The 14,652-nt window shown below is 37.3% G+C and overlaps 1 protein-coding gene across 1 annotated transcript in view; it reads right to left on the reverse strand.

The window, feature by feature from the left end:
* Window positions 1-14,026, reverse strand: part of LOC122450916 (dolichyl-diphosphooligosaccharide--protein glycosyltransferase subunit 2-like) — a 33,574-nt gene extending 19,548 nt beyond the window's left edge. Inside the window, exons 1-2 of the mRNA XM_043483314.1 lie at window positions 13,962-14,026; window positions 12,371-12,561 (exon numbers count right to left, since the gene is read on the reverse strand). Coding sequence (XP_043339249.1) covers window positions 12,371-12,561; window positions 13,962-14,026 — 256 coding nt within the window. The remainder of the gene's footprint in view (window positions 1-12,370; window positions 12,562-13,961) is intronic.
* Window positions 14,027-14,652: the final 626 nt, after the last annotated feature.

The following is a 14,652-nucleotide window of genomic DNA, read 5'->3' on the forward strand; positions in this document are numbered from 1 at the left end:
CAATGCACACTTTAAATATACTCAGATAAATTTATTCCCATATTGGGTATATTCTTGATTCCCAGAGGTATATAGAACCTTTTAGTTATGTACATAGCAAATAACGATGCTTGGGTACCTTCAAGGTCAAGATAGATAGTTCTTGATAGCTTTTAATAAAAGACTGTTTCTCTTAGCCATCTCCTGCATTTGTCCTCATTACCAGCTGAGTCTTTGAAAGGTTTGTGATTCAAGTTTACAGGAAGCATCTCGCCTTCCTAAAGCAGTTTATGAGAACTTAAGAGGTTTCCCCTTTCCTCTCTTTTCCTGAAATTTCAATCTTTTAAAAAAAATAATTGTTTTTAATTTTCATTTCCCTGGCAAGCTGTCTTACTTGTTTTTTTTTCCAGAAATGATGTCTTTCCCTCTTCTCCAATCCCTTCCCCAGGTAACAGTGATTTGAGCTTCTTTCCCCTGAGTTTTGGCCTTTGTTTCTCAGCTACAGTGTAATGCAATGTCCTCCTCCAAATGTTTTGACCTCAAACTAAGTTTCAGGGTAATCTCTCATGTTGCTCATTCTGTTATATATTATCATATTATATATCCAATGAAATGGATGTATTGCAATTTGCTTATAATAACCTGCAACTTGACAAATATAGCTAAGATTATCTAGAATGTCTTTAATAGTTTCATAGGAGACATTTAGAACACATAAAAGTAGTTGGCCATTTGTATATCTGGCAGAAATTATTTGCTTTGGTGAACGCAACTTATATTTTTCTTAGAACAATCTTGGCTATATTTATTCTTAGTGAAATTATTTTCCAATCAAATATATGTCATTTGGTAAACAGCTTTTCCTAAAAAGAGACTGTTACATTAGTTAAGTTCAGTGAAATGTTCTCTGTGTCTATATATTGCATATAAATTTTGTTCTGTGTGCATGTATATTTAGACATTAAATGTATATGAATTTGAGTTTTTTGCTGTTCCTTAGTCACATCTTTATCTATCGCAGAACCTAAAACAAAAACATATATGTTGAATATCTGTTTGTTGAATAAGGAACATTCTTTCATTCACTAAACTGAGCATCCACTCTATGCCCAGCATTATACAAGCATTGACAAATGAAAGTAAATAAAACAGTCTTTGCCTTTAGGAGTTCACAATATAGCTGAGGAGAGACAATTGTGATTGTTATGATAGACTGCCTCATGACTGTGTTAAAGTGAACTGATCCTAGATTTAATTGGTCCAGACATGCATCTAGATCTGGGTAGTGAATATTTTAAAAGACAAATCATAGTTTTCTAGACAAAGAAAACTAAGATGGAGTTGTACACAGAGTACATATCTGGGAGTTTAAACTCTGTAAAAAAATGTAAACATTGTTAAGTTTCTAAAATCATTAAAGGTAATCATGAAGATGAAATAGTCATACTCATGTTCATTAAATTATGCTTTACTGAAGCGAATAGCATGTTGAAGGTGGTATGATTCACAGGGCAGCAAGTAAATGCCCAGTGTTGATGTCATTGCTTTTGCTATAAAAATAAAGCCTTTGGAACCTTAAATATCTCTCAAATGTTGTGCCCTTCCTTAATGTGGTGTATGAACGCAGAGAATGACATGACTTGGGACTATGGAATTGAAGCTGCTTATAAAAACCTCAGCCTAGTTATGTCCCCTTATACAAAGGGTATGGGCACTGAAGCCAGACAATCCCCAGCAAATATGGTGGGTCTTTATCAGGGGAGTAATCTTAGGTAAGTACCACAAAGTCACTGGGATTCACAGTCCTCAACTTTGAGAGGCCAAGAGTAACTAGCTCAGAGTGAGGATTAAATATGATAAACTATCTGTATTAGTCAGAGTTCTCCAGATAAATAGAATAAATAGAATGTGTGTGTGTGTGTGTGTGTGTGTATACACTGTTGGTTCTGTGTGTATATATGTACATGTACATACACATTCTAAGAGATTTATTTTAAAGAATTGGCTCAGTTTACTATGGAGTCTAATAAGTTCCCAAATCATCAGGGTGAGTCAGTAAGCTGGAGACCCAGAAAAGCCCATGATGTATTCCTTTCTAAATCAGAAGGCCTGAGGACTGGGAGAACCAGTGGGGCAGGTCCATTTCAAAAGCTGGCAGTCTCAAGACCCAGAAAGAGCTGATGTTTCTTTTCAAATCTGAAGGCAGGAAAAAACCCAGTGTTCCAGTCTGAAGGCAGTCAGGCAGGAGGAATGCTTTCTTGAGGAGGTGCAGATATTTTGTTCCATTCAGGCCTTCAGTTTATTGGATGATGCCCACCCATACTGGGGCGGGGTGGCAGGGTAGCAATCTACTTTACTCAGTTGACAAATTTAAAGGTTAATTTCATCTAAACACATGCTCATAGCCAACACCCAGAATAAGGTTTGACCAAATATCTGGGCACCCCATAGCCCAATAAAGTTGACACATAAAATTAACTATCACAAATATCTAAAGTTCCTTTCACAGTGACTGAAATAGAGCTTTATAAAGATTTTAAATAAATGAAAGAATAAATAAAACCATAATTAAAAACAAAGGTAAATGGCTTTCTTAATCACCGTTTCACAAGAAAAAGGAAGAAATCGGCAACACATAAACAAATATTCATGTAGAAGCTAAAAATCACTTTAGGAGGGTGAGATAGAAGAGTAAGAAGGAGGAACTAGTGTCAGGAATTTACTTTAAAGTACACAGTATTATCATAGTTTTCCTGGGAGGGAATATGGCACACAATCAACCACAGCAGAGCACAGAATGAGAAAATCAACTTGTGGCCAACCCAAAGGACAACTTCATAACCACAATCTGGGATGCTTGATGAGCCATAAAGTCTAGTGGAAATCCAACATGGAAATGAAGGGAAGTCGTGTGTTCGGTGCGGTGGATTCTATACTCAAAAATTCCTACAAGACAACAGATAAGGCATCAAAACCATGGAGGATTGTTAAGACTAGATTTTCCCCAGAGAAATAAAGGGAACTACTTATGGAAAACAGAGCTTCCCTGGTGGCTCAGATGGTTAAGAATCTGCCTTCAATGCAGAAGACCTGGGTTCGATCCCTGGATTGGGAAGATCCTTGAAGAAGGAAATTGCAACCCACTCCAGCATTCTTGCCTGGAGAATTCCATGGACAGAAGAACCTGGCAGGCTACATACAGTCCATGGGGTCGCAGAGAATCAGACACAACCAAATGATCAACACTTTACAGGAAAGAAGCTGTAGACATGGGTGTGGTACGGGATATTTTTTTTAACAGATCCTATTATTTTGACTTGAATACATCTGAATGTTTTATACTTATTCAGTGCCTGCTAGCACCAGACATTATGCTGATTACTATCATTGGTGTTCCATTCATACATAAACATTGTAAGTTACATGTAGATATCCTTACAGATGAGGATATTGGACCTTAGAGAAACAAAGGTTAAAGCCACATGTCCAGAGAACACTGGATCAAACCCAAGTTCTCCTATTCCAACATCAGAATATTAAATAGCTCTAGGCATTTTTTACAGGCAGCCCTCTGTTGTTGCATGAAGCATGACAATAGGGATGAATCTTTTAAAAGATCCTTGAAGGCTCTACAAGCTACAAAATATCTGGCTTTCTAACTACTTGGATAAAATAACACTTGTGCCTGTATTTTATCACGTGTATACAGAGCAAAATAGAAAAATCTTTTCCAAAAGATGCATCACGAAGCCCAGTTGGACCATCTATCATGGGGAAAGGGAAAATTTAGCATTTGTTTTGACATAGTAGGAGGAGATGGGGAAGTAATGCTTCTTTACAGTGTCTCAAATTCTCCTTTGTGGTTAAATTAATGCCACACGTGCTTGACAGTATTCTTCAATGACTATGAACATGGGCTTTGGTACTATCTTAGAACAAAGATGACTAAAGAGACATGAAAATTAGATATTTAGATCCTGGATTGAGGAAATATGTCTACAGTGACTACTATGGGGCTACTTACTGGTTTCAACAAAGCCCAAATGCAATACATTTTTAACAATTGATGAACCCAGGCAAAGGGAATATTGTTTTTTGTTTTTTGTGTACCATTCTGTTAATTTTAATTTCATCAAAATAAAAATTTTGGAGATAAAACCAAAAATAAAATAGGCCAAAATAACTCTGCTCCAAAAGAGCATAGGTTTTGTAGCTGGTTAGATGTAGTTTGAATAGCAGCTATGCCATTTGCTAAATAGGTGACTTTTAAATAAAAATTATTTAATCTTTTTAAGTTTAAATGTTATCTCAATAATTGATATAAAAAATCAATCACACAAATATGTTATATGAATTGAATGAATTACTTCCTATAAAACATGTAATAGAATTCAATATATCATATAAAAAATGTCTCATGATAATTTTGCTTCTGTGTGCTGCAGCTACTCAGCCATCTCTGACTCTTTTGTGACCCCATGGACTGTAGCCCAAGTGGTTCCTCTGTCCATGGAATTTTACAGGCAGAAATACTAGGGTGGGTTGCTATTTCCTTCTCTGGGGGATCTTCCCAATCCAAGGATCAAACTCGCATCTCTTTCATCTCCTGTATTGGCAGGTGGATTCTTTACCACTAAACATGCACACACACATACACACACACACATACCTGGGAAGCACACTTGTCATGTAATAATTATAATAATAAATATCCCTTTCATGACTTTAATTTGCCTATATTATCAGAAAAATTGTTTAACTTTTTTCTCAGGGAGAACTGTCTCAGAATTAGTGAAAATATTTTTACTGAATCTAAGCTTCTTAAAACATCAAGTTTGATCTCAGAAATTGTCAAGGTATATCATACACTACACTTTCAATCATTGTATACCTCTTTGTGAAAAACCATGGAGTTATTTTATAAAGTTAATAAAAACTTCTAGAAATTGTGAACAGCTCTGTTGTATAGATTTCACTCTTCTCCCTAGTAGTGTTTGTCAAAATGAGGCCTTTTCCCACAGGAAAAACTGTGAGAAAATCCAGCTTCTCCCCAGCTACTGTTTGATACCTTTTGCCTTTTAGTGAGAGAGCTAAATAAGCCAGAAGATCTGCTACCTACATTCTAAAAAAATATTGTTGGTGTGAAAAATAACAAATTGCTAGCAAAATTATTGTAAATAATGACTATCAGCTGTCATATCTTTATGCTTTCAGTTACTATATGATCACTTTTGTGTAGCCTTCTTTAAATGACCAACTTATAGAGATAGACAACGGATCAGTGGTTGCCAGGGATTAGTGCCCAATGTGGGTGGTGGTGGGAGAGAGAAGGTCATGTAGCTATAAAATGTCAACATGAAGGATCCTTGTGATGACAGTAGTGACATTGTTCTATATCTTGACCATCGTAATGGATACATGAAATTACACCTGTGATAAAATTGCACATAACTAAACATGCACACACACACATACACACACACACAAGCAAATGTAGGTAAAAGTGATAAAATCTAATTAAATTGGTGGATTTTACCAGTGTTAACATTTTGGTTGTAATTTTGTGTTGCAGTTTTGCAAGATGTTATCCATTAGAAGAAACTAAGAGTACTTATCTCTCTGTATTACTTATTTCAACTGCATGTGATTTTATAATTTCCTCAAAGTAAAAAATTTAATTAGAAAACTTATTACTTAGTGTCTTTTGTCTACCTTGATGTCCATAGTAACCTTTCATGCTAGAGAAATTTTTCTAGATTATTTATATATATTTTAACACTTTGATCTTCGTCCAACTTCCAGATAGAACCTTCTGCCTTTCAAATGGCCAGTAACTAGTGCATAATTGCTGACTTCCCGTCCTGAGATAAACAAGTTAGGCAAATGTGGATATATTTGATTTGTCATTTGATGAATGAGAAAGAACTTCTCCAGGAAGAATAGGAGCAGCTTGAGTAAGTACATTTTCTTGAGCATGCCCAGGGGGAAAATGAAGGCATTGTTATCTGATGTGACACCTTGAGCAGACTGCCTGGCAAGCCCGCCACCAACGATGACTGTCCATAACAGGAGTCTGGTATCAATTAAGGAAACGTGAACTTCTAACCTGTGTGAACTGTCACGGTTGAGTCCTGGCCTGGCTGATCTCTGAATTTCCAGAGGTTAATCACAGCACTCCACAACTGACAAGACCCTCCCTTCTTTTTCTACCTCCACTGATGAAATTTGGGTCCTCTGAAGCCACAGAGGGGAGAGAAGCCCCCTCCTCTTTATTTCTAAAATAAAAAAAAAAAAAAAGAGAGATAAATATAGTCTTGTTCAAGGATGAACCTCCCTTATCTACAGGAAAGTAATAGATGCTCAATATATTTTTAACAAGTATTAATCTGAAATAAACCTTAAAAGGAATTCCAGCCCACAGCTTCTAATCTATTCACCAGAAAAAAATATATTGATAAACAACAAGGTCATATGCAGGTCAGGAAGCCACAGTTAGAACTGGACATAGAACAACAGACTGGTTCCAAATAGGAAAAGGAGTACGTCAAGGCTGTATATTGTCACCTTGCTTATTTAACTTATATGCAGAGTACATCATGAGAAACAATGGGCTGGAGGAAGCACAAGCTGGAATCAAGATTGCCGGGAGAAATATCAATAACCTCAGATATGCAGATGACACCACCCTTAAGGCAGAAAGTGAAGAAGAGCCTCTTGATGAAAGTGAAAGAGGAGGGTGAAAAAGTTGGCTTAAAGCTCAACATTCAGAAAACTAAGATCATGTCATCCAGTCCCATCACTTCATGGCAAATTGATGGGGAAACAGTGGAAACAGTGGCTGACTTTATTTTTCTGGGCTCCAAAATCACGGCAGATGGTGATTGCAGCCATGAAATTAAAAGACACTTACTCCTTGGAAGGAAAGTTATGACCAAAATAGACAGCATGTTAAAAAACAGAGACATTACTTTGTCAACAAAGGTCCGTCTAGTCAAGGCTATGGTTTTTCCAGTGGTCATGTATGGATGTGAGAGTTGGACTATAAAGAACACTGAGCACCAAAGTACAGATGCTTCTGAACTGTGGTGTTGGAGAAGACTCTTGAGAGTCCCTTGGACTGCAAGGAGATCCAACCAGTCCATCCTAAAGGAGATCAGTCCTGGGTGTTCATTGGAAGGACTGATGTTGAAGCTGAAACTCCAGTACTTTGGCCACCTGATGTGAAGAGCTGACTCATTGGAAAAGACACTGATGCTGGGAAAGATTGAGGTCAGGAGGAAAAGGGGACAATGGAGGATGAGATGGCTGGATGGCATCACCGACTCAATGGACGTGGGTTTGGGTGGACTCGGGAGTTGGTGATGGACAGGGAGGCCTGGCATGCTGCGGTTCATGGGGTCGTGAAAAGTTGGACATGACTGAGCGACTGAGCTGAACTGAACTGTACAGCACAGAGAACTATATTCAACATCTTATTATAAACCATAATGGAACAAAATAGAAAAAAATGTATATATATATATATGTATATATATATATAAAACTGAATCACTTTTCTGTATAGTAGAAATTAACACAACATTGTAAATCAACTATACTTCAATAAAAAAGAGGAAATACATCAATCATCTATTTATTAAATGCTTACTATGTATCAGGCACTGCCTTTGCATTTGTAAGTACCAAACTTTCAAGTATTCTGTACAATAGATGGCATCTATTATTAATATCCATTCAATAGATGAGGTCATTAACTTCACAAAGGTCACAAAGTTGTTAAATGGCAAGGCTGATAAATACAGTGAGAACTATCTCAGTGCTTGCGGTCAAGCTATCAGCTTGTCTCAGATTTGATAATTCATGGGAAGTGTCCATTCATTAGGCCCAAGTATGTATTCAAAAGTGAAGACAACTATCTTGGCTTAGAGCTTAACCAAAATTGTCATATAAAATTTTGATAAGCATTCTAAAGCTGTTTTAGTGCTTATAACAATCCTATGAAGTAGAAGTTATCAACTCTAGTTTATTAAATGAGAAAATGGAGTCATTGGGGGTAATTAAGTGGCTTAAAATGATAATTCATTTAATAAGCTTTGAACTCTGTCTCCTAAGTTTTATCTGCTAAACCAGGTTCTTAGGTTTACCATGTATTGTTGAATCTTGCATTTCAGGGTCAACTTTGCATCAGCAGAATTTTAATTCAGCTGGAAATTCTGACTAACTAGGTTAATTAAGTTCCTTGAGGTAAAATTTGCTCATCTATTATATGAAGGTGGTCATAAAAACTGCACTTTCCATCTCAGTGGATTTTCATGCAGAAAAGATGAGGGAAGTAAAAAGACTTTGTCAGCAGTAAGCTCACAAGCTTATTTAAGTTGCCACTATACTTACGACTTTTCAGAATTTTTTACTTCTAGGAAGCAACGCAAAAATGGAAAGTCGATTGGATTGTAATTTGGGGGCATTATATATCCAAGGTTGGATTCATTTTTTTATTCATTCATTCATTTGTTCAATTATATGAGATGGCCTATTCTGGATCTTATAGAAAATACAAAGGAGTTAGTACTTTATATAAATCTGTCAAATTGTAGTTATACAAAAACCATATCTTATTCACCATTACTTCATAACTATGTTCTAAATTTGACTCAGTCATGCATACTTCATACAAATTATTACAAACTTACTATAGTACTCATCTTTAGTGTATTCAATGTTTTCTACCCAAACACACACACACTCTCTCTCTTTCACATGCACATACACCCTAACTAGGAAATGTGCTAGGCTGTGGGTATTCAAAAGTCTCATGAATCTCATAACCTCAGAGTGAAGTCAGACAATTAAATCAATTACTGTAATCACAAGATCTATGAGGGAGTTAGGCTGAGAAGTCACTTCACAGTCTACCACTAATGCATGACCTTGCAAAATCACTTAGTCTTTGGCTTAACCACATTGGACTAGAAGAATAAATGGGTCTAAAAAGTAGAAAATTCTATGTGGTGATGTTTGAAAACCACTAACAGCAAGGGGTTATTTGCAAACAAATCTAAATATTTTCTATTCAATTCAGCAGGTGTTATTTCACACCATCTATATGGCAGGCACTGAATTTCTTAGCATCTTTGAAAATAACCACCTATTCTCTGCAGGCAGAGATGTATTCTCTAGAGCTGTTTTTCCAATAACATTTATTTTAACAATAATATGCTTAGTCTGCTGTGAAAAGACAACTTCACTGATTAGGCAGCCAGCCCAGTCAAACATTGTTTGGGGTTATAATTATAGCTATTTAATTGTTGAACAATCTCATAAGAGCTGCAAAAGCATCTCAGTTTGTTTATGCAGCAATTTAAGCTTGTTTTTTCCCCTTTATCCTTTTTCCTCTTGAAAGGAAAGCTCAGGATAAGTCTAGCCTGAAGCCCCAGAGTATAATTAAGCACCCCCCCCCCCCAAAAAAAAAAAAAAACGCATTGGGACCAGGAGGTTCCTTTTTGGTTAAAGTAAGGAGCTGTTGCCATGATCTGTTTTAATTTGATAAACACAGAGAGCTCTTCTGTTCCGAGACCTCTTTCCCCCCACTTAGAAAGGGGGTGTTTATGTACAGCTGTGGGGAATTACTCACAAGAGGTTTAAACAGTGGAAAAAGAAAACATCCTCTTTTCTTTCTGGACCCACCCAGCCCACCAAAGTTTACAGACTTAGCCAATGGAAAGATAGATCATGGTTCACTGAGAACTCGCTTTGGAAGATGGAGACCTAGACTCTATCAGAACAACTAGGAGATCTGAAGGGTGTAGAGAGCGGCATTAGCAGCTACGGGGGATGGCAAGGCGAATCCTTTGAAGAGACTTTGCTTCAGAGACAGCTTGTAGGTTGTGTACTAACAGAGAGCCATGGTGCCCAGGGTTGTATAAAAATGTATAATGGGAATATGAATTGCACTTACAGGGTCCTTACAGGGTCAGTAAACTCCCTCTTAGCCAACAGTGAACAAAATCTAGGTTTTCTTCTAATTTTGCGTATAAGTGTTGGATAAAAGATAAAATGGTCTTTTTCAGTTTTCCCCTCAGCTCGAGTAATTTTTTTCTGTGCATTTTATTTAAACTTTGTGCAAAATAGAAGCAGAGAATTTAACTAAATGAGAAATATGATTAAAAGATCTTAGAGCGACCTTGAAATGAGTGGTTAAAATTTTAATAAATCAACCATTAGCTATTCTGTTATTGGGTTTCCCTGGTGGTAAAGAATCTGCCTGTCAATGTAGGAGATGTGAGTCTGATCTCTGGGTCAGGAAGATTCCTTGAAGGAGTGTTCCTACTCCAGTATTCCTGCCTGGGAAATCCCATGGACAGAGGAGCCTGGCAGGTCACAGTCTGTGGGGTTGCAAGAAGAGTCAGACATACCTGAGACTAAATAACAGCAACAAAACTGTTATCATTTTAAATTAAACATAGAGTTGTGATTTTTCGTTTTCATGACTTTTTGAGAGGTGAGTCATGGAGTAGATTTCTCAGAGTACCTAAGAAATAATAAATATATTAGAAATTAAAAAGCATACATATTATTTTGAAAGTATAGAGTCAAATTGTAATGCTTTGAGGCACTATATTTTACCTATTACAATTGAAGAAAAGAAGAAGAAAGCAAAGAGAAAAAAATAGAAAATTTTATGTTCATTTCCTGGGGTGGAATTCACCAAAATAAGTTCTATCAAAATACGCATTTCTGGGAAAAAATTATTTAAGGAGAACTTTCCTGTATGTATGGCTTAATTAAACCAAGGTTTGATTAACTATAGTTTAATAATTATAGTTAATAGTTATAATTATACTTATAGTTCAGTAAGTGATGTAACTTAGAATTCCTTAAAAAATTAGCATACCAGTTTTAAATATTTTCTGCAGATTGTCATGAAGATGTCAACCCAGGAATGAGATTAAATTGTCTCAGTGTTCCTGCCAGAATGGACTTATTCTTAAGATTCACTACCTCTCATTTATGTTTTTGTAGACTGACATGAAAACAAGCTCCAAATCAGTGGTACAAAATTAATTCTGTTCACTATTTCTCAATTTACTTTGAATACTGCTTCCAAATATTTTGACTCAATTTGTTTATGGTAAACTCAGGCACTAGGCCATACACACAAGCTTTCCAATTTTAAGCTCTTAAATGATATAAAAAGCAGCTTTTTTGACCAAATGGGTTTCTTGTTTGTAGAAGTCTATCATAGTTCTTTTATTTTTTTCCTTAAAATATAACTTCCTAGAAAATGATAAAGCCTTTCACATAAGGGAATTTTCTTCTTTGTTAGAGTGTGTGTCGTTTCCGGGTAGAGATGGATTGAAATCCAGCATAGTCAATGACGATGGCTGTAAAGACCCCATGAAGTAGTTAGAATTTTCCATTGTCCTCCATCTAAAATGATAACAAACACGGTTTTAATTCACTTAATTAATGGTTTTTTTTTCCCAAAAAGAAAGATGCAATACTTGGAAAGCACATACTACATAATTGGGTAAACTCATTGATAAAAGCAAAAGTAACTGTTGCCATGAGATTACTCCACAGAAAATGTTTGGTTTAAGTAAACTAGCCGGTATTTGAAGTAGAGGGACTCCTTGAGTTTTCTAAGGGAAATAAAACCAAAATCTTAACTTTCAAGTCCTTGGGTCTTTTGTAGTAAGAATGACTTAGAGACAATTCTGTTTTTCTGTCTCTTCTCTATCCTTCCGTTCCTTTTTTGCTTTCTTTCACATTTTCAGATGTCCTTGTTAAATTTATTTTTATTTCCTCCTTTAAAAAATAACATCTTATTTTTTGTTTTATTTCAAGGTTGTATTTCTACAAAGTTGTGGAGGTTTAGCTTACCTGGTGCATAACAGCTGCTCAAAAGTAATTGTTGAGTAAAAATGAGTAACTTAAGTCACATAGATTAGCTGTAGAGAATGTGGAAAACATCCCCCTTTTTCCAGGAGCAGGGACAGCACAGATGTTTCCTATGCTGGGTTTATCAAGCTCTGCAAAATCTCCCCATGGGTCTCTGAGTGCCTTTTGGTAAGTTTTACATGCAGTTGTCTTTCTTTCCCTCTTTGAAGTCCACTTAGCTGGTGAGAAAAATCTAGAGAGGATGACAGAAGCAAGCCCAGTAAAGGTAGCCTTTAGAACATAATGACCCTGGACTCCATGAGTTTAAAAAAGTCCATTCATGGCTAGAAAATGAATATTATTTATCCAAAAGGTTGCAGCTGTTACATTCTCTTGAGAAAACACCAAGTAAGACCTATCCATGCCAGGTTTTTCTGATTGCCTAACCTCAATGATTCTGAGATAAAATCCCAAAATAGGCATTTATAAAGGCAAGGAACGAAAGGCAACAAACGCAGAACCTGGGCAGTTTTTGCAGCTGCTGGTTTATAAACTACAAACCCAAAAGTTGTTTCTCTCCTGATGTTGCCAGTTTGCCTAGGTGATAGTCTTGTGCCAGTCAAAACAGTCACAGGCATTTCTGTACAATGTATTCTGTTCTGTCCACACTGGGGGCTGTTTCCAAAAAACAGAATAACGGAAGCACTGAATCAAAAAAATGAAACCAGAAAACTTAAGCCCTCCGATAAAAGAAGAAAACAAAAAGTAACACGAGAAATGTGTTTTTCCCAGGAACGTCCACATCGCTACAGACCCAGTTTTCAAAGTGGATTTTCTTTGAATAGGGTTTGGATTTGCCAACAGGCTATTAGGATATAATACACCAGTCACAATTCTCCGAGAAAGGATCTAAGGTTTGTTGTAATTTTGCCACTTTCCCAGAGATGGGTAGAGCCAAGAGGAAGGGGTGAAGCAAAGAGAGCAAAAGACTGCAGGATTGAAGAAAAGTTGCTGGATCCTATCCAGTCATCTTCAAAGGATAACCTCTTCCAAACAGAGCAAACCTTCAGGCGGAGATTATGCAAAGCTCCTGCTTTCCAACACCCCTGAAAACCTGCTACCCCCGTCCATTCAGATTTGAGGATTAAGAAAACCAGGGGAATGAAAGCATCTATTTATCCCTGGTCCATGTCAGGAATTGTTCTTCTGAGCTGGACCCTATGGCTTTATTGGTGGCGTGATTGTCTCTTTTAAATATTTTTTTGGGGATGGGAGGAGGTGGGCGTCTGTATTATCTGATAGTTCTGTGTTTGTTTTTTCAGCAAAGATGCTTAATTGTGTAACTCCTGGCTAGGTTTCCTTTGCCAAATGATAAAAATCAAAGTTGGAAAAGACCTATTAGGTCATTTTATCCTAACTCCTGCCAGTGAGAATTTTGCCTCTAATATGCACGACGAGGCGTCCACTTCTTCCCTTGGGAGATTAGCCTCTACAATCCAATTAGTCTCTGCTGCCAACACATTTTCCCTGACATTCAATTTACAATTAATATCATTGTTTTTCTTAATTCTGTGCTCACCAATGAAGTGTTTACTTTCTTTTATTGTTTTCGAATTTTAATCCGCTGATAAGTCTATTTTCTTATGCCTCCCCCAAATACACTCATTAATTTTTTTCCTAGAGCCTTTTAGTTTATTTGCTATTCTTTTATTATTTGTTATTCTTTGCACAGCTCTGTATCTCTTTGATACGAGGAAAATGAAGGCTTCTCATTTCCCTACTTGGCACCTCTCATCAGCAGGCAAGGATGTGGTGGAATTGGATAGAGAATCGAGACACTTTAAGGTTTCCATAAAATTCAGGCTTCCTCAGTATTTTACTTTTACTTTCCAGAAATGAGTGGCTCGAGATAGGCTGGCAATTTCGAGTATTCCAGCGTTTCAGTTGTGTGTGTGTGTTTGCACGTGTCAGATTTTCTGCTGTGAAAAACCTGGCTCAGATGATCAGATGAGATAAGGCAGGCAGAGATAAGAAGCTAGAGAGGAGGAAGAATATTACAATAGTGAACTTTGAGACTGAAGTAACTCAGCCACCTTCCAGAATACCTCATTCCCCGAAGAGCAAGCCCTTTCAGGCCGAGGCGAACCACTGTGGACCAATGTGGCTCCATGCGTCCATGAGACAGGCTTCTCCCTACAGCAAGGCGCTTTCCTCCTGAGATTTTGTTCCTTCATTGCCTAAGGCCCTGGCTTTGTTCCTGCCTTGTCTTGTCTCCCTCTTCTGATTCTCTGGCCTTATTTTGGCAGGCAGATTGCCTTCATCTATCCAATTTACCATGTCGATTTGGTCTCCACCTCAGTGACCTCTGCTCGGCCTTTGGGCCTAAGGGAGGAGTCCCTCTTTCTGGATCCTGCCCTCTGACTAAGCCCTCTCTTGCTGCTCCTCCCTTTTCTGGGGATCCAGAACAGATACCTTCCCAAATGCCAGTTTTTTCCTCTATGTCCTTAATTATTTCATTGTCAGGACTGTCTGTTCATGCCAATTTACACTCAGCTCCATCACAGGACACAGCCCTCACTCAGAGTAGCTTGCCTATATGGTTTTTAAGTGGTGTTTTATAGATAATTAAGTCTCACAAACGTAAGAAAAAATTCTTAATGTCATCCATAAGGCCTTAAAAATCTCCTGGCTAGCATCACAATGCAATCACATACCACTGACCCCTCTCACTCTGCCTCACTCATGCTGGCGTCCCCTCAGGTCCTTCAGGCTTCCCTGGTGGCTCAGAGAGTAAAG

Source organism: Cervus canadensis, chromosome 12 (assembly GCF_019320065.1).
Source record: "Cervus canadensis isolate Bull #8, Minnesota chromosome 12, ASM1932006v1, whole genome shotgun sequence".
Taxonomy (NCBI): Eukaryota; Metazoa; Chordata; class Mammalia; order Artiodactyla; family Cervidae; genus Cervus; species Cervus canadensis.